Source organism: Hypomesus transpacificus, unplaced genomic scaffold, assembly GCF_021917145.1.
Source record: "Hypomesus transpacificus isolate Combined female unplaced genomic scaffold, fHypTra1 scaffold_353, whole genome shotgun sequence".
NCBI lineage: Eukaryota > Metazoa > Chordata > Actinopteri > Osmeriformes > Osmeridae > Hypomesus > Hypomesus transpacificus.
Genome location: NW_025813877.1, coordinates 24,288 through 46,653, shown reverse-complemented (window position 1 = coordinate 46,653; position 22,366 = coordinate 24,288). Strand labels below are relative to the sequence as shown.

Sequence of the window (22,366 nt, the reverse complement as noted above, 5' to 3'; positions counted from 1 at the left end):
TTCTTCTCCGCCCGTCATGGGGTGACCCAGTGCCTTCCAGCAGACTACCCCTCTTCAGTCAGTAAGTGGGCCAGGCACAGTAAACCCGGCCCTGCCATCTGGTTCTACCAGGAGCAGGGGGTCTTTCCCTCCCTCCACAGCTGGCATCGGAGAGGGGAAAGTGGGTTAGCGTCCTGACTAGCTCCCCTCCCCCCTCTGGCAGAGGAGGATGAGGGCAGCGTGGATGTAGCGTGCTTGGGGACTAGCGATGGAGATGACTTAGCGATGATGATGATGTGGTCTTAGTGGCTGGGGGCTGGGAAGCTCATTATTATGGGATGCTCCTTAATGGCTCTGGTGGCTCATTAGGGTCTGACCTCGTCTGAGGGGCAGTGTTGTCTTGGCTGAGGCTTGGAACGTCAAAGGGACAGGCCACACAAGTTCTGAGGCTAACTCGCTTCTCTAATGGTCTGAATTCTGGTAGTCTCTGCTCTACCCTTCAAATAAAGATTATACATTAAGATAAGAGGAAGATAAAAATGTTGGTCCCCAGAGCCTATAGCCTCCTCATGACAACAATGTTAAACAATTCAGCATTTTAAGCGAGCATGCAAGCACTTTTAGCGAGCACTTCTCTCATTGGTTGTAGGAAGACAGGCTTTCCCATGGTGGATTTTAATAAAAACACTGACTTTGTATTGTGGTCAATTAGGGCCGGTCAAACCTTTGCTTAGTCCCTACCCAATTACAAGGTTGGTTTCTGTACTGCATTAACAGATGGAGCAACCTCGTTGCTGGGGGAAGATTAATGAACTACCTCTCTTGAATTTGAGGAGACGTCAATTCTATTGGCCGTGAAGGGAAACTATTGAAATGAGAAAAGGCTGTACTGTAATGAGATACTACATTATTTTCATCCTCATTTTCATTTTTTTTTATGACTCATCTTTATTATCGAGAAGTTCATACTGACGTTTTTACCAAGAGGAAGTCAGGAGTTACTCACTGTGGGAGTGGTGCAGTCATTGAACTCACACACACACACTCACAGTAACAGAGCACCCAATATACCGATGGGCGGCTATTTGAACTGAATCTGGAATTGGGAAATTGGTGCTGAAATTGGTGTTCACCCCCCCCCCCCCCTCCCCCCCAATGACAGCCATCCATCTAAAATCCTGAAATGCACGAGGTTAAGCACTCATTACGGAGTCTGAGGAACAGGGAGGATTGCTTCAACCTCAAACTAAATCACTTCATTCCTTTTGAGACTGTTTGCCTCAAGCGTGTTTTTCCTTAATGCCCCTTGGGGATTCCTGATTGTAAACTGAAAGAGGAATTATGTATTTTAGAATTTCACTCTTCAGACCACTGGCTCAGAGAATGAGTCTTGTCTACGTGCCGCGGTGCTGGGCTGGGGGCTCGTAGCGGCTCTGAAAAGCACGTGACGGGTGTTGCCTCAGACATCCTCCTCAGTTGGGGGAACACCCGAGTGTTTTCAAGCCTAACCCTATCTCCTTGGTCTAGACATGGCCAGGTTCTGTGATGGTTCCCCGCAGGCTGAGGAGAGAACCAGGCTTCGGGGCGGTTCTCTTTCCAGATCCACCTCTATGAGTGACCTCGTTGGCTCGCTCGATGACACTGACAGCAGATAGAGGGGGTTTATCTGTCACCGTGTCTCTCGTGTCCCTCTTTTGATCAGAGCCTTGAGTAAAAGATGCGTTTGAAATGGTACACAACGATGGATTCCCAATTCCGAGGGAGGTTTTTATTACGGATCTCCTTTCTCAACCCAAGACAAGATATGCCTCAGGGGTTTTGAGTCACTATGGTTGTTACTGCAGTCGGAACTATTGACGTGTTAAAGGTTCAAACATGTGTTACCCTGGTTTCTCAGTTCTGTTGTGAGGAAAAGTGCAATAACAACGTTGCAGTCGTGTTTCTTATTGTGTGTGTGAGAGGAACAGTTCATTTGACAGTGAACAATGCATACAGATGAGCCTCAGGGTAGGCATTGTGTTTTGTTTGGTTTTTGATTCATTGAGAGCAGTTACTTTTGCCTCACGTAGTTACTCTGTTCTTTTGATCTTCCTTTTCATTTTTTTCTTCCATTTCCCCATCACTTGTCATGTTCCACAGTGTTCCTTATCCTTCATATAGCCTCTCTCTCTCTCCCTCTCTCTCTGCCTGTCTCTCTCTCTCTCTCTCTCTCTCTCTCTCTCCCTCTCTCTCTGCCTGTCTCTCTCTCTCTCTCTCTCTCTCTCATTCTTTCTGCCTCTCTGCCTCTCTCTTTTATCTGTATTGACAGAAATAAGTGCTGTCCTTTTTGTATCAGACTGACACACCCAAAGGTAAACACTCCAAGGGGTGGGACTCATTCGGCAACAACATTCTCTTTGTCCAGAAATCCCTGCACATTGCCGGGTAGCCTCTCGAAGTTTGGGCCCCTCCTCTCCCTTCTATCGGCCCACAAAGGCTGCGGTGAGAATACAGTGGTCTGTCTCTTTCTCCAATCCATCTTTCATCACCTCCCCTTGTTTTTTTTCTTCTCTCCCCCGCTCACCAATGTTCTCATCTCTCCGGCCCTAGCTCTCCTCTTGCTCTGCTTCCCCTCCATCTCTCTCTCCTCCTGGAGATTTCTCCGGCTCTCCATTTACTCGCGTGTCCTCCGTCTCTTGGCTGTTAAATGAACGGACGATGGCTGGAGATGTGTACACTGCCTCAGCCCAGAGGCAGTACTGTAGGACCGGGGTGGAGGAGAAAGGAGGAAGGGTAGTGCGCCTTCACTTCAAGTGACACTCGCCCCACATGTGATCAGACAGCCGTTATCGTTTCCGGTATCCATCCACAGTCAGACGTGTTGTGGTGGGTCTCTACGTGAACTGCAGCAGGAGCCTGGAGTTCTCCACCTGTGAGGAAAGGGGGGGGGGGGGCTGTGGTGACAGAGTGATATATCATTTCAAGATCCCCCCTCCCCCCCCCCCCCCAGCTGATAGGGAGCTCATTATAAAGCTCTAGACCGCCGTCCATCCCTGCGGCCTCAGGTTCTGTCCCATTACCTGAACACAGACACCCACCAGGAGGTTCGCGACGGCCCACACGGTCTCCTCACAGACGGCTAACACTGCCGGCAGGGAGGCGGGTGTCCTCCTGGTGCTCTGCTAGTTAAGTTGAGGGAGAACCTTGGGAGAGGAATTCGACAGCTTGATACCTTTTTGGAGCTTTGACGGGGAAAAAGAAATAGGAAAAACAAAAACATTGTGTCGTTCAATGTCTGAAAGGGTTTGGGTGTGTTGGGTCCTCTGGTTGTGCTACCTAATGGATTGGTAATGGTGGCACCAAACAGTGTCCGTGAGGGGAGGCAGAGAGAGTAAAGAGAAAGGGAGGGAGACAATGGGAGAGAGGAAAATGAAAAGAGGGAGTTAAGAAGAGAAGGAGATATGAAGGGAGAAAGAGAGAGAAGGCAGGAATAAAGACATGAGGGGAGAGGGAGAGGGGGAGGGGGAGAGAGGGTAAGCGTGATATAAGGTGAAGACGGGGAGATGGAGAGAGAGAGAGAAAATCAAGTTCCATGGCAGAGTGCCCGCTGAGGGGATGGTGGAGGGTGGGTTATTTCTGATGGTGTTCACATGTTGAGTAAGAAACGGATAATGAAGAGAAGGAGACGGAGAGGGACCCAGGAGAGGGTATCTTTTAGGCGCTGGCAGGGTGACTCACCACTCCCCGGTGAATAGACAAGTCTAATGAGAACAACTCAGAAGTCGATCCACTATTATCATGACTAAGACAGGCTGCGGTGCAAACACGGAGCTTGTCAGAAGAAACATAAAGAGTAAAGCGTTTTCAGTTGGGAGTTTCACGGAAAGGTAATCGCATAGTCAACCTATAGCTTATTGATGGGATGAAGATATGATCTCCCAGTAAAAATCCTGCTTTTGGAAGAAAAACAGAGTGATATTCGACGGCGGAGCCCCAGAGCCGGTCCGGAAGGTGACGATCAATGGGGTTGTTCCAGTATCCGAGTCAGTCTGGAGGAGGGAGCAGAGCGCTGGTCTCGTGTGGGGGCTGCTTCAGCACACCAAGGGTTCATCTCCACTCCTCCACTCTCAGCCGCCCCCAGATGTTCCATATCATTACACAAAAGCAGCCGGCTGGCAATTCTAAGTGCATCTAAAGCTCAGTTTATCCTGCTTCCACTCTATGTTTGCGGTTTGTGTGTGTGTGGGGGGGGGGGGGTTGTGTGAAAGCATTAAATGAGGTATTACAGATGACACCATTGGTGGATTACTGTGTGATTCTATAAGTGTGTGTTTGTGTGTTTGTGTGTGGGGGCGAGCGGGCGTGTGGGTGTCTTTGTGTGTATGTGTTACATGCTAACTTTTACATCTCACCCTCCTTTTCTGATCAACCTGATAGCCCTGAATCTCTGGCCAAGTTCAAAGTGAGGACAAGCTTATTGCAATGTGATATATATGACACTTTGTGCACGTGTGTGTGTGTTTGTGTGTATGCATGGTAGTTGGTGAAAACGTTCATTTTAGATGCCCAGGTACGTTTTGTGGTTTGATGGATGGGTCTCTCATGTGCAACGCGGTACAAATATCGAGCTCTTGGGCTGAACATGAAGTTCAAAACTGAAATAAGGAGTGGATGTTTAGGAATACTTGAAATACCACAGGCTGCCTGAAACCAAAACTTGCAAAGATAAGTGAAACAAAAGAAGGCCCATCTTTCTATATAGTATATGGATAATGTGCATGCTTACATTTACATGTTTACTGTATGTCTACAAATACCTCATTGAATAGGTTTTATGGTACCATGGACTGTATTTCCACTCCGATTTTTAAAGCCTGAGCACAAATGGCAACAAAGAGAGTCTCTTGGAAAAAGGCCGTTAGAAATTAAGCAACGGCTCTCTTCCCAGCACCGTCTGATGCCATATTTCCCTTCAGTTTGCACGTTGTATGAAGAGTAGCACGTTTATTTAACACATTGTTAAGTGCGAGAGTTCCCTTGGTTCTTTAGTGTGGGTCTTAATTAATTTGCCCTACACAATGTTCCTGAGAAACGACGGCATTGGTAATTCACAAGATGCAAACAAATAAGAAAAGTAACCATGCTACTGTTTATACATTTGGTTATCTGAGAGTGACCATACTGATCTTGTCTGGACTGCTGTGTCTGGTGCCAGAGAGATAAGGGAATAGTGTTGGTCTCCTGGCCGTGGAGTCACTTAGAGCCAGACCTTCTGTGTTCTTGTCATTGGTTTCCTAATTACGGAGGATGTGTGTTCACTGGCAATACTGTGATGGACCGTACCACTATGGACACATCGAACGGGGTTGGGGCTTTTGCCAAACCAATTCACCGTAAAAAAAAAAAAAAACAACAATCAAAAAAACAACAATACAACAGCAATTAAAGTCCCAAAGACTTGCGGCCACCTGCGGTTTCCCCTCACGTTTGACTTCCTAATGAATCAGAGTGCCCTCTGGAAATGAAAAACGAGTGACTGTGAAACCCAATTCAACACAAATCTCCCATTTCAAACCCACACCTGCTCTGCGCTAACTTTTCTTTTGGTGCCAAATGTCTGTTTGCTGTTTTATGTCTGTTTGAGTGTTGACTACCTCTGCTATCTGTCTTGTGTTGTCCGTCTGGCCCTAGATCAATTTCCGGGTGAGAGAGAGAGAGCTGAGGATTAATGACTGATCGTCTGCCTCGCTCTCTCATCGGCCCTATCTGTATGGTGATCATCTAGAATGAAGGCCGTGTCCATCACGGCCCCTTAGAAACAACAGATGCTTTAGCGGAGTCTCATTGGAGCTTGGCTGACACGGTTAGCTATCGTGCTGGGGGTGACCATATGAAGCCCATTCAAAGGCTGTCGTAAACAACTGACTGTAGACAGTGGGGGGGGGGGGGCATTGACTGGCCCATTGGTCCACGGTGAGAGCAGGAACACTACCAGGGAGGACTCTGAGATCATCCTGACACACACACACACACGCACAGACTCTTCCCTGATGCAAATGTTTTTTGTCACCTGTTCAAATGGAAACATAAAGCTGGGGTTGTTTATTCAAATGGTTATGCCACCACATCCATCCATGTGTCCTGCCTCAACAACGTAATCCTTTTAAAGGGACAAGGCCAACAGCCAGCTAGCACAATGCAGACACTATACATGTCAACTTAAAGGGATGTCATTTCCAAAGAGGAAAGTTACAATATGCATCCAGTCAAAATATGTAAAAAAAATCTCAAATGCATGCGGCTTTGGTGCAAAATAGTACAGTAGACATGTCAGAAATACAAAGTGTGCAGAATGATTCAGCAGGTTAGTGTGTGAGGACGGGTGTGTGTGTGTGAGGGCGAGTGTGTGACGTTCCACAAAGGTGAGAAATCAGACCTCGTCTCAGACACCGTCAAATTGCCTCTGACACAAAGAATCAACCAGCTAGATGTATAACATAATAGATCCGTTTGCATCCGTAGGGTGACTTTTACGAATACATGATCTGTTATGCCGTTTCATCAAAGCTTTTATAGAGTGCGAGTAGTTGAGTGTATGCTACCACGTACCGCTTTGGCGGATAGCATTGAGGATGTCCTGTTCACTTGTTGGTTATATGTGTATGTGAGTCAGGTGGCTGAGCAGTTAGGGAATCGGGCTAGTAATCTGAAGGTCGCCAGTTCGATTCCCGGCCGAGCCACATGACGTTGTGTCCTTGGGCAAGGCACTTCACCCTACTTGCCTCGGGGGAATGTCCCTGTACTTACTGTAAGTCGCTCTGGATAAGAGCGTCTGCTAAATGTAAAATGTAATGTAAATGTATGTTGTGGAGCAAAGTATGTTCAAAGGGCCTGTGTCCAACCCTTTTCAACATTTATCATCCCTCTTTCCTGGAGCTTATCCCAGCTGGACCGAATGAAAAGGAATCGCTCTGGTTCACGGTGCGGGGTATCTTGTTGAATATTAACTCTCATCTCTCTCTCACTTTTTGAGGGGAAAGTGAAACTCGTTCGCCCGTCGTTTCTTAGTCACGAGGGGGTTTGTCCCCTCGCTCTTCGACTCGGAATGATATGCGTGGCCAACTGTTAAACTCCCAGTAAAACAGCCACAGACCCCTGTGAGGCTACTAAGAGAAGGGTTTGGTCAGGTTTGGGATGCAAGGAGAGCCGTCCATTATATGTCTACAGTGACCACAAGGGCGGGACAATGTAACGCAGCATCGCTGGAAGAAGACCCTGCCCTCGCCAGCAGCATCTGAATAACGCTACACTGACTTTAGACTATGTTTTTCCTTGTCTGTGGCGGAATTGTTTATCTGAAACTGCAAAATAGCACCAGGGAACGTTTGCGCCGGAATGCGCCTCCTCTTTTCGCCGAACCGCCCCAGGGCGCGCAAGTTCATTCAAGTAAATTGCGCTGGGTGCAAGATAAGGCCCTCTCTCTCTCTCTCTCTCTCCATCATATTAGTCTCTCACTTAATGTTTATATCAATATGTGCAGTGGCAGTTGGGTTAAACCATTCTCTAGTAAAGGTAGTCCTTCATCTCGAAGTAGGCCTGGTGTTAAACCAACTCACGTGTGTCCTGTGTGAGGTTGTTTTAGAGTAGACTACAATAGCACTTTGCATTTTGTTGTATGGAGCTTTTGATCGCATGCAAAGCTGTATGATTCCGTGTGGTGTTCTTCATAATGTAGTCGTGCTTTTTGTGTCCTCATTTGTGTATGAAGTTAAAATGTGATTTACTTGATTCCACAAATGTGAGTGCTTCATATCTCAGGGTGTAAGTGCCAGCTTTGTAAATCAATCAGTGTTAATTGACTTTGTTATGATGTCCCAGATTGTGAATTTACCTGTGACAACGAACCATGTACCATGGTGTTTGAACTAACCCAGACCTCACCTGGGTTAGCCAGAACATCTCTCTGCCCGTTAGTTTGACCCACCTGACTAGGAAAGCCTTTTGTAATGTACTCTTTGTTTACATGCTGTCATGAACATTTGTCCCAGCCAAGGCATTAGTCAGTTCTCCTTTTTCTCTTCAATTGTTTCTATCATTGAGTGTAGTGGCAGTTTGGGTGAGACATAAAGGTAGTTTTCCATCAGGAGTCAGTCCTGATGTCTGATAAACCAACGTGGGCTCTGTGTGGGGTCCTTTTTATGTACATTGCCACACTTCTTTTTGCTTTCAATTTATCTCTCTGTAAGTGTCTGAAGTGCTCAGCTCAATTGTTCACTCTGAACAGCTTGTTTGTGTTCTCCAGGAGAGGCGGATGGGGAGATAGGTAGTTAATGTTGTCGGTACTGTAAATGTCAAGCTGTTCCTTGCATAAATATTGCCATTTGCTGTGTGGATGCCTAGACTATACTTTCTTCAGCCAAGATCCTGCGCTTGGGTGTAAATGATGTTTGTGTGTGTGTGGTGTATGTGATTGTTTTTTAGTTCCTCAGTATCCTGACTTTGACCTGAACAATGAACATACATACCCTTGTTCTGATCAGTATAATCTTTTCTGTGAACACTAGTTGGAATGTCTCTGTGTCTGTCCGGTTTTCCAGCACACATACAAATTCCTGCTCTGGAGCACAGCTCGGTACAGTAGCTAGCGCTGGGATGCTAACACTAGCGTCAGGCTTGCTATTCTTAGCATCTCAAGGTCTCAGAGCAGGCGAGCCGTGACAGGGGAAACCCACGCATGGTTATCTAATGCAGGTTAGAGTTGCTGTTAGCTGCTGCACAGTTTTCCCTGGTTCCCAGCATTTCTCCCTCTAAGAGGAGGAAGCCTGCTATCACATCCTGAGGGCAGGGTCCTGGGGGGAGCTGGTTCTGGAGGGGTTCATGGAGAAGATTCTGATTGGACGATTCTAAGAAGGCACTGGTGTTGTGGGTCTGTGTGTAAATGTTGTTTCTGTATACAGGAATGTCCTAACTAGATCTGCCTGGAGATGGGAGATGGAAGAAGTGAATTCCTAGACACACTAATTACAGGTTGTTAGAGCACAGCAGTTAGAACAATACATGGACCACCCATAGCTGGTTTGAATGAACATGTTTTAATCAGAGGACTGTATATAGTCTAATGTAAAATAGTCATGAAGTTTAAGTCATTTGTTTAAACCAGTACAGCAGTAATATGTGGAAAAGTATATGGAATTATATGGAAAAATAAAACAGCCTAAAGTATTCCCTGAGTATTATTCTGCTCAAATACAAGTATCCGATAATACTCTGTATGGAAAAATAATCTATATTATAAAATGTGTTAGAACACTTCATTTACAGATTAAAACAAGATCTCCCACAAACAGACAGTGAACATTGTTGTCCTTGTAAAAAATAGTTTTTCTTGTAGATAATGGTACTGAAAAGTAAGACCCACTATAGTTGGCAGGCTAGCACACTAGCTTAGCTTGATAGTTCTTGTGCTAGTTACAAAGTGGAGGGTACATGTAGAACGAGTCTACTGCGTAGTCTGGATGTAACTTCAGGCATCTGTTTGGAGATTTGTCTGGACATACCACGGCCTATGCAACCTTCCTTTTCACTCACTTCACCACCAACATCAGTGAGAATCATCAGAATGTCTTCTCCTCTGAGGAGTAGAAGGAACAATTCAATTACAAATTTGATATGAACACAAATGTAATATAATAGTACATATCTACTCATGCTCACAAGCTGTTTTTTGAAATTCTGTACAAAATCAACAATATTGTACACAAGTTATTTCAACACTGATTGTCCTACAATTTGAACTAGTGTCCGACCTTACCTGATGCAGCCTTGTTGTAATTGTTTACACAAAGACTGAATGAACCAGGTCCCAGTTTTATTGGATCTGATAGATATTTGTTTGTCAGTGCTGCCCATAGCAATTAGCATGTCAGAATCATCAGTGATGTCATATATACGCTTGCGTTGGGCATTTGCGGATCCCCAAGTGTCATCACTAGGCGGCTCATCTCTCGTTTTCCCCTTCTGTTTGTCTGGCTCGCTCCGACATGCCTCGACAAAGAACAGTTTGGGTTTGTCTTTGAGAGCGCTGCAGTTTGATCCGTTGAAGAAGCTGAGGAGTTCATTGTGGGGCAGGACCTTTTCGTCTGATCCATAGATGCCCTCGCTGCAGCCGTGACTCAAGACGCAGCAAACAAAGGCATCGCCATGTTGGAGAAGCCCGTCCAGGTCGATAAACTTCTTGCGGTCACCTGCCCACTCCTTCACGGAGTGCTTCTTTAACTCGGACAGCTGTGTTTGTTTAGGTTAGAATGATTAGAATGCAAAGTTACTTGATTATTACAAACATGGAAACTACCGATCCTTCTCTGAGGATGATATCATTGTTTAAAAAGTACATCTAAATGAAACGGCAGCTTAAGGTGTCAACATTTCATATATACTTCAATTCTTACAGATTTTGGATTTAACCCAGCAAACAGCTTTAGTAGGTTTCGCATCTCCTGCACCTCTCGGTCCTCGACAATCACAACCCAGAATCCCAGCCAACTGAAGACCCTAGCCAAAGAAACTGGGAGAGAGGAGAATACTTCAAATGAAAACATCCTGACCATTTGTCTTGAATTGATGTTGTGTTCCAGCTACATGCTTCAAATTGTGGCAGATAGACTATGGAATTATCTGATATACTGAATTGAATGATGGCAAATAACAGTATCAAACATGGATCTATTTGGATCTACCAGCATCGACATCTGATCCTTCTCTATCCCCCAATTTGGGAAATCTGTCATTATTGATGATCAGACAGATTCCACGGTGCAAGCTGGTGATCTTATAGTAAGAGATCTGTGAAAAGTAGAACATTTGAAAGACATAATTACAATGTAATTTTTGGGAGATATGGCAATTCATCAATAGCTTTTTATTTGGCTGTAATTTTGAATCAGCCTGTTGGCAGTTCTGGTGTGCTCTGAACTGATTTGGGAGTTGTTGGGCTGGAGACAGAGATCTCATCCTTACAGGAGTAAAGGTATATATATATTTTAAATGCTTACCTCATTCAGGTCTAGGTTCAACTTCTTCTTGATTAAATCTATGATCAATGATTTGTCTTCAGGCTTCTCAAATTCATTCAGCATCTTCACCACCTTATTCACCACAACACCCTGTCTGGTGTCATAGGTCTCTGAGGATACCTCAACATCTCAAAGACGGGAAGAAAGAAGTTGTTTAGCAAAACAATTGACTTTTTTCTTCTCTAGGTTGATATTATTTCTGCCTCAAGTGGGTGATGAGGTTTGTGTGCACTACAAATATCAGCAGTACATTTACGTTGGAGCATGCTAAAAAGGAAGTTCTGACACCTTTTTTTTCTCCAACGGAATACATCAGTCTTTCAGCAAGATCATTCTGATTCATATTCCTCAGAATCTTCACTGTCATTTGAATGGCTCCACCTGGATAACTGTTAACCATTACATCTACCACGTTCATTCTGGCAGCATTTTCCAGTCTGCTTCTAGATATGGGTTTAAAACCTTCCAGCACATCCTGGACCAGGTACCACTTAAATGTCTTCAGATCACGTTCTGTCAAATGATCCAGAATTCCCAGCAATGCCTTAGAAACATTCATTGTCACTGAAAACGAAAACATTTTGTCATACATTTTTGTTCAAAATTTAAAATCAGAAAGAGGAGGGTGATAGATGTTTCATCAGAAAATATGTGAATAATAATTGTTCAAATGAGTGTATTCACATGTCTTTCGTTCACTTTGTTTTATGTTCCCATGGCAGCATATAGAAATAATCGTGAACAAGTCTTTCAGATAGTCTGGGTATTTTCCAGAGGATGACAAGTATCCAAAGTCAATTCTACAGCATGTACTCTCTTATCCCTTTGAAGGTGGGACATTTCCAGACATAGTACAAGAAAAAGGGAGTTTGGGAGAGTGAGAGAATGGAAAGTGAAGTTGTAAGTTTTAAAAGCAAAATGGACAAGCAATGCACACCTGATATGCATGGCATGTCAAATTTAAAATCAAACTGTAGCCCCTTTTACAGGACAAGGAAACACTTCCGAAAACTCAGAGGGGGAAAAAAAACTTAGAAGGTATCCCCTCCTCCGGAGTAAGAATATGAAAATGGATGGGGAAAATGCAATGTATAAAAAAGTAATGATAATGATTTGAAGGCAATATGTGCATGCTTAAATCTATTCTGTGTAACATAGCCTACGTCATTCGACGAAGACCTGTATGGAAACTTGCAATCGCCAATTTTTTGTTTTCGAAAGTAAAAGCTTTTGTAGTTCAATAACTCGTTGAAAGCAAGCCTTTGTCATTCGACAAATGGACATGTAAAAATGGCCAAAGAAACTTCGGCGCCTAGATCTGCCAGGCTGACATGCGAAGTGCTTGCAGTCTATTTAAATTAGCCTACATAACTGAGTTGCACTCTTGGCAAAAAGACATTAGAGCGAGATTAAAAATCCGAATTTCGTGGCATTAATTCCCATCATTCCAGGCAATCTCATCTGCTACATTAAATACATAACAGTACAAGTAAATATGTATTTACCTTGAGACGTTAGCCTGAAGCAGATGACGACAATACGATATGAAGATATCCAGACCCTCTGTCAAGACAAAATATGCTACTTCCGCATTTAACGTATGCAGGCTGCACAGTTCAAGCTGGCAGTGCCAAACGCAGCGCAACTTCCCAAACGTACTCGAAGCGAAGGGCACTGTATTTTTTGTTAGTTACATGTGTTTTTTGTTGTTGTAATAAGCTAGGTTAGTCTTCTACATTTCACAAACTGATTCGTTACTCCACCCCCAACAAAATAATGATTGTTTCTATTGTATCCTGAAAGTGTGTTGGTTGTTGAAGGATTCACAGTGAGGCGTTCATGCGCTGCATCCTGCTGATCCTGTCCTCTCTCTCTCTCTCTCTCTCTCTCTCTCTCTCTCTCTCTCTCTCTCTCTCTCTCTCTCTCTCTCTCTCTCTCTCTCTCTCTCTCTGTCGATCTCTCTCTCTCTCTGTGTGGTTGCAGGGCATCAATATTGTGGGGCCCAGTAATGCAGAGCCCCCTCTCCCTCCCAGCCCAGAGATGTACCAGCTGGACATCATACTGAAGATGGGACACAACCTCGCCATCAGGGACAGGACAGGTGGGAGATGCATTGGGTCTCTTTCTCTCGCTCATTTTCTCTCGCTCATTTTTTCTCTCTCTCTCTCTTTCTCTCTCTCTCTCTCTCTCTCTCTCTCTCTCTCTCTCTCTCTCTCTCTCTCTCTCTCTCTCTCTCTCTCTCTCTCTCTCTCTCTCTCTCTCTCTCTCTCTCTCTCTCTCTCTCTCTCTCTCTCTCCCGCTCATTATCTCCCCTTCCCTCGCAGTGATGTGGTGGTGTTTCTCTCCTACACAAGTCTCTTACAGGGGACACTGGTGGCCATAGTGTCCTCATTAGCAGGTCCAGCAAATGCCATGAGAACCTGCCAGCTCTCTCTGTCTCTCTCCCCCTGGGTAATGAGGAGTGAGATGTCCTCTAACCAGTCATCTATCCTTGGCTCACGAGGACCGGTCATTATAGCTCGCGACTGAGGGAGACTTCCAGACCAGTCCCCAGACAGACGGCTGGATCCCAGATCCTGGGCGTGTCATGCATCACCTAAACACTATTCATGATCAGATGTAGATGCTACCAGTATCGTTAGCTTTGGAAGAAATTCCAATGTTGGCATCCGTCCAAGAGAACTCTTTAACCAGGCAGTGGAAGTCAAGCGGGATACCCATGCTTTATTCATGAAAGGGCTTTTAGGGAATCGATAGCGGTTAGACTGAAGTGTCCTGGGAAGGGGCCGATGCTTTCTGGCCATCGTGGTCTCTCCCAGATGGAAACAGGGTGTCACCAGAGGAGTCAACACAGCCATTGTGTCCCAGAGCCAAAGCCCCATCATGCTCTCTGTGTACATGTGAGATTTTGGCCATGTACTTTGCAATTTGGCATTTGACTCTCACCTGACCCAAGCACGAATAACTCCTGTGTGTGTGTGTGTGTGTGTGTGTGCGTTTATCGAGTGTGGGTGTTTGTGTAGATGTACAGACGGCTATCACTCTCTAATCATCCACTCCTCACCCAGTAGAGGTCGGGCCTGTGTTGTCACAGAGGGCGACCTCCGGGAGTCCCTGTCCCTCATCTGGAGCTGACAGGGAGCCCTGTATGGGCTGAAACCTGACACCATGGACCAGACACCTGCTTCCTGAACTTGGTCGTCAACTTCCCTTCCTAGCAGAAACAGGACCGAAACATTCTTTGGCAAGTTCAGATACATGCTCCTTTTTGTGTCCACTCCCTTTTGGATATCAACAACAAAATATGTTCTTTGGTTCTTTGGCCTTTTAACCTCGCTCGGTCGGATTCCCATATCCTCGCCAGTCCACTCACACCTGTCTGAGCTGTCATTGGTGGCGAGCGGTCATCTAAGACTGTCCACATGACCAGGCAGGACCACCCAGGCCTGCTTCTCTCGCCCCAGGGAGGTGGGGGGTCCCTGGGGGACGGGACAGAGGCAGCTCCATGGTTGGCAGCAGTTGTTGAGGTGTGGGCCCCGTGTGGGCTCACCTGTGGAGGGGATGGAGAGGCGGTCCCGGGAGAGGGGACAGATGTCAGTGTGCTGGTCATGCTCTGCTGGCTACGAGACTCCTGGGAAGGGGACGTCCTCAGAGACCTCAGACGGGGCTGAAGAGAGGCCCCCTGCGATCGTTGGGTCTCTTCTATGCCTGTTTCATGTGATGCTTTAGGGCACTCCTTAAGTAAGACGGATGGTGTTGTTCTGTGCTTTGAATGTGGGAATCAATTGCCTGCTGTGGATTGGGTTAAAGTTGATTTTTTTTAGTTGAACAGGTCAGGCCTTGTGTGTGTGTGTGTGTGTGTGTGTGTGTGTGTGTGTGTGTGTGTGTAATAGGTGTCTGGGAAAGTCTTCTGCCCTGGGCAGTTCATCCGGGCTGGCGCAGAGGAGATGCTAGGAGCGTTGAGCCAAAAATACACTCTCCCCCCTGGGTCTCAGTCGAACTCCTATAGTATATCCAGCTTTGTTGTTCTGGTCAGTGTATTTCACTGCTCCCTGCTGTCTGCGTAGGAGTGTGTGCGTGTGTGTTCTCCTATTCTTCAGCGTGTTAATCCATCTAATCCTGGTACTGTACCACCCCCCTGTATTTATACAGTTTTATTTTTGCAAATCAAGTGTATGCAAATGAATATCACATTCCAAACCTATACACTGAGCAAGATACATAGCCTATAGTTGTCTTGCATCGTGGACTGACATACAGAGCTATATTTAAAGCAGATACTTGTTGGAATGTGACCCACACTCTTAGGGTTTATGAAATCATTCACGTCTCCATTTTTGTCCTTGAGTGGAATTTTTTCAAATGTCATGTTATTCATTATTCAAACTGTAGTAGTGTGAAATGAGTGGTTTGGACCTCAACATCTTGGTAAATGAAGCGTGCGGTGATAATGAGCTGGGAGAACGTCCCGGAGGCTGAGTCACCAGGGTCCTGACGAAGACCTCAGCCCCTCGTTCGTCTGGAACGAGAGGCAGGCTTTAATCGTGAGTGGACTGGAGAGTCTGCGGAGAGATCTAACTGCAGGATATGGATCCCCGGTGCTCATATCCTGTTTGACCCGCACCTCTCTGTGTGCGAGGTGTGTCGAAGGAGGTGGATGAGACTCTCGTTTGGAGCCGGCGGCTTGTGCTTCAGGAAATGGATTGAGTAAAGATGCGTCACTGAGTGGGTAAAAGGAGGATAGAAAGAGAGCGTTAAGATGGGGGGGAGTGTCAGTCGTGAACGATTCTGGTTCTTCAGGTTGTCAGACTCGAGCTGCTTATGCCCCCCCCCCCTCCCCCGTATGTATTTACACATACTGATTACATCTCTCATGGTCCACTAAGTGGGAGCACGTTGCAAGATTGAACGAGGCTCTCACAGCCTTAAGCACGAGGACCAGCCTGCCATCGGTCTGTCTGGAGGCCAGTCTCGGGGATGAGGTGTGGGGCATGCTCTCCCTCTTGGCGGGCTTCCCCAGGATGGAGGTCCCTCGATGGAGGGCCCATACGTCCTCCTGGCAGGGCGGGAGGATTTCCAAATAGCGTGCTGGGAAATGGGAACTCCCACGGTGCCCAGTCATCCATCTGCAGGGCTGGCTACCAGAGGAGGGAGGGGCCAGGATGTGGATTTTGTTCATTCGTTCTGGGGAGATGGGGTTATGTCCTGGCCATGAACAACTTACAACACTTCCTCCCTGTACCCAATATCAAGCACCAGTGAGCTCTACTTACATGCGTCTTAAATTACGCCTTTTTCTGACAGGCAATCCGAGGGCCAGCCCTTGGTCCTCTGGTAATTCAATATAAGAGTGACAAGATGAGGGAGAGGTGGAGGTGGGCATGGGGGGATTTGTCACATTTAAAACTTTGTTCGGCTCAATATGTTCTTTCACACCAACTCCACCAAATATGAAAAGCTGATCGAAACAAGGTCAGAACTCAACTGTGGTTTATTGCAAAGCAAGTTAAGTTTAAAAGTTCAGGAAAAGCCCATCACTTGGTTTGACTTGTGGGTGATGTTTGAAGTTAGTCAAAGTGCAGCTTTTCATTTTTAAGCTTTGGAATAAAAAGCTTTTTTCAGACGTGTTGAGGCTATGCTATGTACTCAGTTATAATTGGTTTTACCCTACAGTGTATGTGTCTACCATATACAATGACTTATGCAGAATAGTGGCAATACTGAACACTAGTAAACTGTATAACAGGCTGTAAGCATGTTCTGGCATAAGATAAGCTTCAACGTTGATGCTTTGAGCAAACCAAGGGAGCATTACAGTTGCAAATGATCCCACAGTAATATTGGTTTCACATTAAGCACCCTGCCCTGAAGGCAAACCTCACTTTATCAACCCCGCCAAACCTCTAATATACTTGCGGTGTAGTTTACTCAATTGATCCAACTCTGCAGGCTGTACACAATTCATTTCATCAACCAATTTGAAGAAGCTTAATTTTCCATTTCAGTTTTCATCGGGTATACTCTGAACGATCGACTAGAACAACACATATTCTCTCCTTGTACAGTCTTGTAGAGAGGTGTGTTCGAGCTCAAGGCTAATTTTAGCTATAAACAGAGTGTTTTCTTGCAATCTCCAATCTTGGTTTAATAAGGCAATACACATTTATGCATAATGTATAGTCTCTACTCTCTAATCGGGGCTGCAGGTGTCCTTCATGCATATTCATGGTATTATTAATGTGGCACGTCCAGGAAGTGACTGGGACAGTGAGGGCCCAGGTGTTATACTCTAGAACGTACTATGGTGGATCGCTCTGTCACTCCCAGTTTACATTGACAATATTATGTTTTCTGTGCATATGTGAAGGAACTGTCAACTCACTGTGTCTTGTACAGATTCTTATCAAAGGCTACCCTGACTTGTGTCGAGACAGGAGGAATGAGACTGTCATGGCATACTGAGACTCATTAAAAATGCATTCTATCTCTTTGGGAGGATACGATGACAGCCTTTCCTATTGGGAAATGTAATTACCTGATCCTAAACTCTAAAGGAGATATTTTTGGCCTTTTCGTGCCAGTTGTGACTCATGACCTCATTAGTTATGAATAATGATCCAGTGAGTATAACGACATTCATTCATTCATCTCTCAAAATGAATCCAAAGTTTCCAAGTTCAGTAAAGTTTTTCCTGTAATAGCACTGTAATGGGCTAACTGGCTCTTTAACTCAGTTAACTCTCCTCTGTCTCATGTTAACTGATGTGTGGGACTCTCAAGATCCCATATATCAATGTCTTCACAGCATTGCACCACCCACAGTCCAGTGAAAGTGAGTCGATTTGGGATTAGGGATGTCCGATATCTTAGGTGTGGTACCTCATACTAGCTCCTATCCAGAGAGCTCATCCTCATCCACAGGTCATCTCTCCCAGGCCCATCTCTCATCCTCGGTCACAGAGATTGACTCATCCCCCCCTCCTGCCAGCCTCATTGGACAAGCTCAAGGCCTTGCCTTTCACGTGACTTGAGCCCTATCTGTTTGACCTGAATACTGTATGTGTGTGTGTGTGTGTGTGTTAGTATGTGTGTGTCCGTGTTCGTAGAGATGATAGAATCAACACACAGTTCATCTGGATTTGAGGGACCATGGACACACCATAATGTGCTTGATAAAGTGTGTTTCTGAGTGAGTGCGTGTGTGTGTGTGTGTTGGGGGGTGTGATGGTAGAAAGAACGATAGAGAGGATGGACAAAGACAATAGTTCAGATAACGGGAACAGCAAATTGTTTTGCAGATGAAGGTTGACTCCATTTACCTTCAAGGAATAGAGAGGCTGTGCCCTGATGGTGATAGTGCCCTGTGCCCTGTCGTTCATGCAAATACTTCGCCATGGCTGAGTTGAATACAAGCGCATGTACTTTTCTCTGCGTGTGAGCAGAATGGATGTTCTCCAATCATTGAAGTGAACGATTGGGGAGAGAGAGTCATCGGCGGCATGTCTACAGGGCCTTTATCGAGTCTCTGAGATAGACCTTGAATGTTAATGTCACTATTAGAACGAGCGAGATCCTGTCATATTTCAGTGTGGCTCTACGGAGTGCTAATTAAATCAGCTCCGGGCCCATTGCTACAGACGTATGACTGCCCTGCTTCTGTTTTCTCTTAGAACGGGGAAGTTGATTCACTTTGTTTTGTCATCATTTCCTGTTGCCATTGCCATAGCGTTTGTGAGAAGGAAATATTTGGATTTATTCAAATGTATTTCTTTAAAGATTGACACAACAAAGATTGACACAACCCTGGGAAGGGTGAGCATTTGCTTAAAACTAGAAGATGTAGGGGGTTTGGTTTTTTCAAGAATATACTGTGTGACAAAGACCATACGTGGAGACGCAAGGTCTGGTGACCATTTGTTGACACTTGAAGGCATGTGAAGGAGCTATTACGACATCAGGAGTTCCTGTTGTGTTTCAATCAGGGTTGATGTCGTAAACACGCACACACGTAAACACGCGCACGCGCTCACCAGGTCTTAATAAAGCTTTCTTAAACTTGTTCACCGACTGACTGTGCAGCGCTTGATAGATTAATATTGCTGACTCTCCTCCATAAATTCAAACCCCTTTCATTGGTCACAAGTCAGTGGCATGCTAATGTGATTTAGGTTATAATAGCAGAGGCTAGTGGACCCAGGGTAGTAGACTTAGGACCTAGTGGCTGTTCCTGCTGTTATGGAAGGCAAGACAAATGCCATTACAGGGCATAAGTACCATCTGCAAAGAGATGCAACCGCCTGGAAGATAGTGCGATGAGGGGACATAAAACAGTTGATATGCTTTCCCACTGAGGCAAGAGGACAAGAGAGAAGGAGTGAGAGAGAAAATAAACAGCCGTGTTTACCAGACTTCAACAGAGCCTGTACTCTAAATTCCATAGAAGAGTGGAAAAAAAACGTACAATTTATTTAATGTGTATCATTGTAGCTCTCTGCAACTCCAAAACCCTGTTTTGGCAGTTTACACAGAGGCACACTGCCCCCTCATGGTCAGGAGTAGTACTTGCGTCACCAACAAATCCCCTGTTGTCTGAATTGTGTGATATTCACTTGAGAACGTGATATTGTCAATCAATTAGTCAGGTCCCATCGAGTGACATTAGGAACGTCAAGGGACACAGGGGTATGGGAAGGGTCCTGGGGGAGGAGAAAGCAGTCGTTTTGCCCACCTCCCAGCTGCCCGTCTGACCATCCATCCTGCAGTCGTTCGATGCACCTTGACTGAGCGACGTGGCACTTTGCCTGCCTTCCATTTCCACGCTCTACAGCGTGCCTGCTTTTCTCTCTCCTCAGCGGTGTACTGTTCCTGGGAATGACTTACGACATCGTACCCCTCCGCCTGAGCACAGCCCGTGCCTGAACACCAACACCTCCCGCCAGAACATCCATTTCATGCTCTTCAGCCTGCAGGATGAATATTTTAATCGGTCCGTTTATAACACTACAGGAGGCGGTCGTGGGACGGGCCGAATCACTGGTGTGTGTCGGACGGATATCGAGCGGTGGACAGGGGTTGCTGGACTCGGGGGGTCCATGGGGGCCGCACGTCAAGATGGGAACCGTCAAGTGGCGTTCCAGAACCTGGGTGCAGCATCCAGCGGCTCTCCTGGCTAAACTCAAACAGCATGCGAAGAACTAGGGCTACTTACCGGAACGATCCCTTTCATGCAAACAGCGTATGAATTCTTTATGCGCTGGGGATTACGTTTCCAACTGTACTTTAAGGTCGATAAATGTCCCCGTGGGGAGTCTTCAGAGGTAATGTTGACAGTTTGACACGTTACCTCCCTCTGAGAGTCCTTCTGCTTGCCAGGTCTTTCTGAACAGCGTCTCACCCAGTTAGGATAACCGGTGTCTGAGACTTTAGTATCAGCACTACATTACCCATGTTGCAAAGCACAATAGCAACAACATACTGCACTACCTCGTCTAAAGCCCTTCTCATCTCTTAGAATATTCGACGTCCTTTCAATGACCCTGTGAACGGCTTCCTTGCAGAAACCCCTAAAAGGCATTAGGGGAGTAGTGTAGAGTGTATATTGAAGTATGCAGTTTACAGTGTATATGGAGTGTATATGTTGTCCCAGAAGGCCTGAGTTAGTGTACTGCCACTCCACATAACAGTCAGGCTGGCAGCCTAGAGTCCCCTTCAGCATTTTCCGGAAAGACCTCCCTCGGGTCAGCACACGTGGTGTTGATGGGATGGACAGAGTGTCTCCTGGCGAGAACCCCAGAGAGAAGAGCCCGTCACCGCGGAGAGGGAGAGGGAGAGGGAGAGGGAGAGGGAGAGGGAGAGGGAGAGGGAGAGGGAGAGGGAGAGGGAGAGGGAGAGGTACCGTGAAGGAGCGAGGCATGTGGAAAGTCCACATGCCAGACAGAATGCCTCCATGTTGAAAACAAGGACAGCTCGAATGTCAGTGTGATACATTTGTTGAGCAGACACAGATCTAAAGTGGTGAACAAGGGAACCTGTAATGTCTGGATCTGCAGTCGAATGCCGAGCAATACACATCCCATATACTGTCTGTGTATATATATATATATATATATATATGAGGTATTCATGATACAGGACAGTAGGTGAATAGAAAGTCCCTGTGGCTCGGTAGGAAGGAACAGAGTTGGTGGAAGCATGTTTGGTCCTCCCAGGGGTCTCCTTCAGAGGGCCCCTGGTCTCAGGCTGAACCCCATTCCCTCACAGCCTGACAGCCTGTCTCCTTCACAGACACCCAAGCACAGCCCAGATCCCCACCACGCTGACGTTTCCCCGGGCTTCTCCTCCTTGTCTCTCCTCTACGGCGTGATTCAATAAGATAAAGGACCCTGTCTGTAGCCCTCGGCTTGATCGTGGCCGCAGAACGTTTTTGCGGGGGGAAACGTGAAAGGAAAAATGTTTCGGTGATATTTTTCATCTGGCTGGATGGTGAATTGATTTTCTCTTTAAATAACAATACACAAGAAGACCTCCTGTTCATGAAAAGCAGCAGAGCGTAAGGGTTGGTGAGTCTGTAATTAGGAAGTTGGATCAATGACCATTTTTCAAGGTAATGAAAATGTACCCCGTGATAAATCAGTGTGTAATGGTAAGCGAACAGGTAGGGCAAAATTACCTGCGTCTCTCTCCCTGTCTCAATATCATGTGTGTGTGTGTGTGTGTGTGAGAGAGAAAGTAAAGCAGAAAGAGAGTGAGAAATTGTGTTGATGTGGCTTGTGTTTGCCTCGAGATATTTTCACTGGTCGGTCACAGTTGTAAATCAAGATCATCAGATTACGTTCCTTAAAACAAACTTTTAATCAAGATCCCCATCTAGTGGTCAAATATAGACATTGTTTTTACTCTATGCTGAAATATTTTTGACTTGGAAAGCATCATTAAACAAGTTCAAAGTAAGAAAGCACAACATGTTTAATAGAATAGAATACAACTTTATTGTTCATTCAGTATTTTTCTCTGGCACCACCTTCTAGTAAACAGGTCACACACAGTACAGTCTCACTTGACACATTCATTCTTTACTTTTACTAAAACCTTAAAATGGTATTAACACATTCACTCAAAACTGACACGTCCCACTGCACCAGGCGGAAGTAAATATATCGAAACAGTTTCCATTGTGTTTTTGTGTTTCACGGTCCAAGATGAAACAAACAAGTGTGTGAACATTTTCTTCTTGGCATATGAGCCTCTCCAATCCTCTCTTGAAGATGTTGAGGACAGGACGCGTTGCCAGCAACATATCTGTACATTTTCTGGGGGTGTCTTTCTAGAACAGTCCA

The 22,366-nt window shown here is 45.7% G+C and overlaps 2 protein-coding genes across 2 annotated transcripts in view; one reads left to right on the top strand and one right to left on the bottom strand.

Moving 5' to 3' along the window:
• Positions 1 to 22,366, top strand: part of LOC124464498 (multiple C2 and transmembrane domain-containing protein 1-like) — a gene marked incomplete at its 3' end in the record, with an annotated part of 64,240 nt that overhangs the window by 19,136 nt on the left and 22,738 nt on the right. The window contains exon 2 of the mRNA XM_047016379.1: positions 13,014 to 13,131. Within this exon, the coding sequence (XP_046872335.1) occupies positions 13,014 to 13,131 (118 nt within the window). The remainder of the gene's footprint in view (positions 1 to 13,013; positions 13,132 to 22,366) is intronic.
• Positions 9,030 to 12,857, bottom strand: LOC124464499 (caspase-8-like). The gene is made up of 7 exons (XM_047016380.1): positions 12,536 to 12,857; positions 11,320 to 11,594; positions 11,010 to 11,160; positions 10,695 to 10,800; positions 10,407 to 10,522; positions 9,770 to 10,242; positions 9,030 to 9,589 (listed from the first exon to the last, which is right to left on the bottom strand). Exons 3-7 carry the CDS (start codon positions 11,091 to 11,093, stop codon positions 9,427 to 9,429), a joined length of 942 nt encoding a protein of 313 aa, XP_046872336.1. The 5' UTR covers positions 11,094 to 11,160; positions 11,320 to 11,594; positions 12,536 to 12,857; the 3' UTR covers positions 9,030 to 9,426.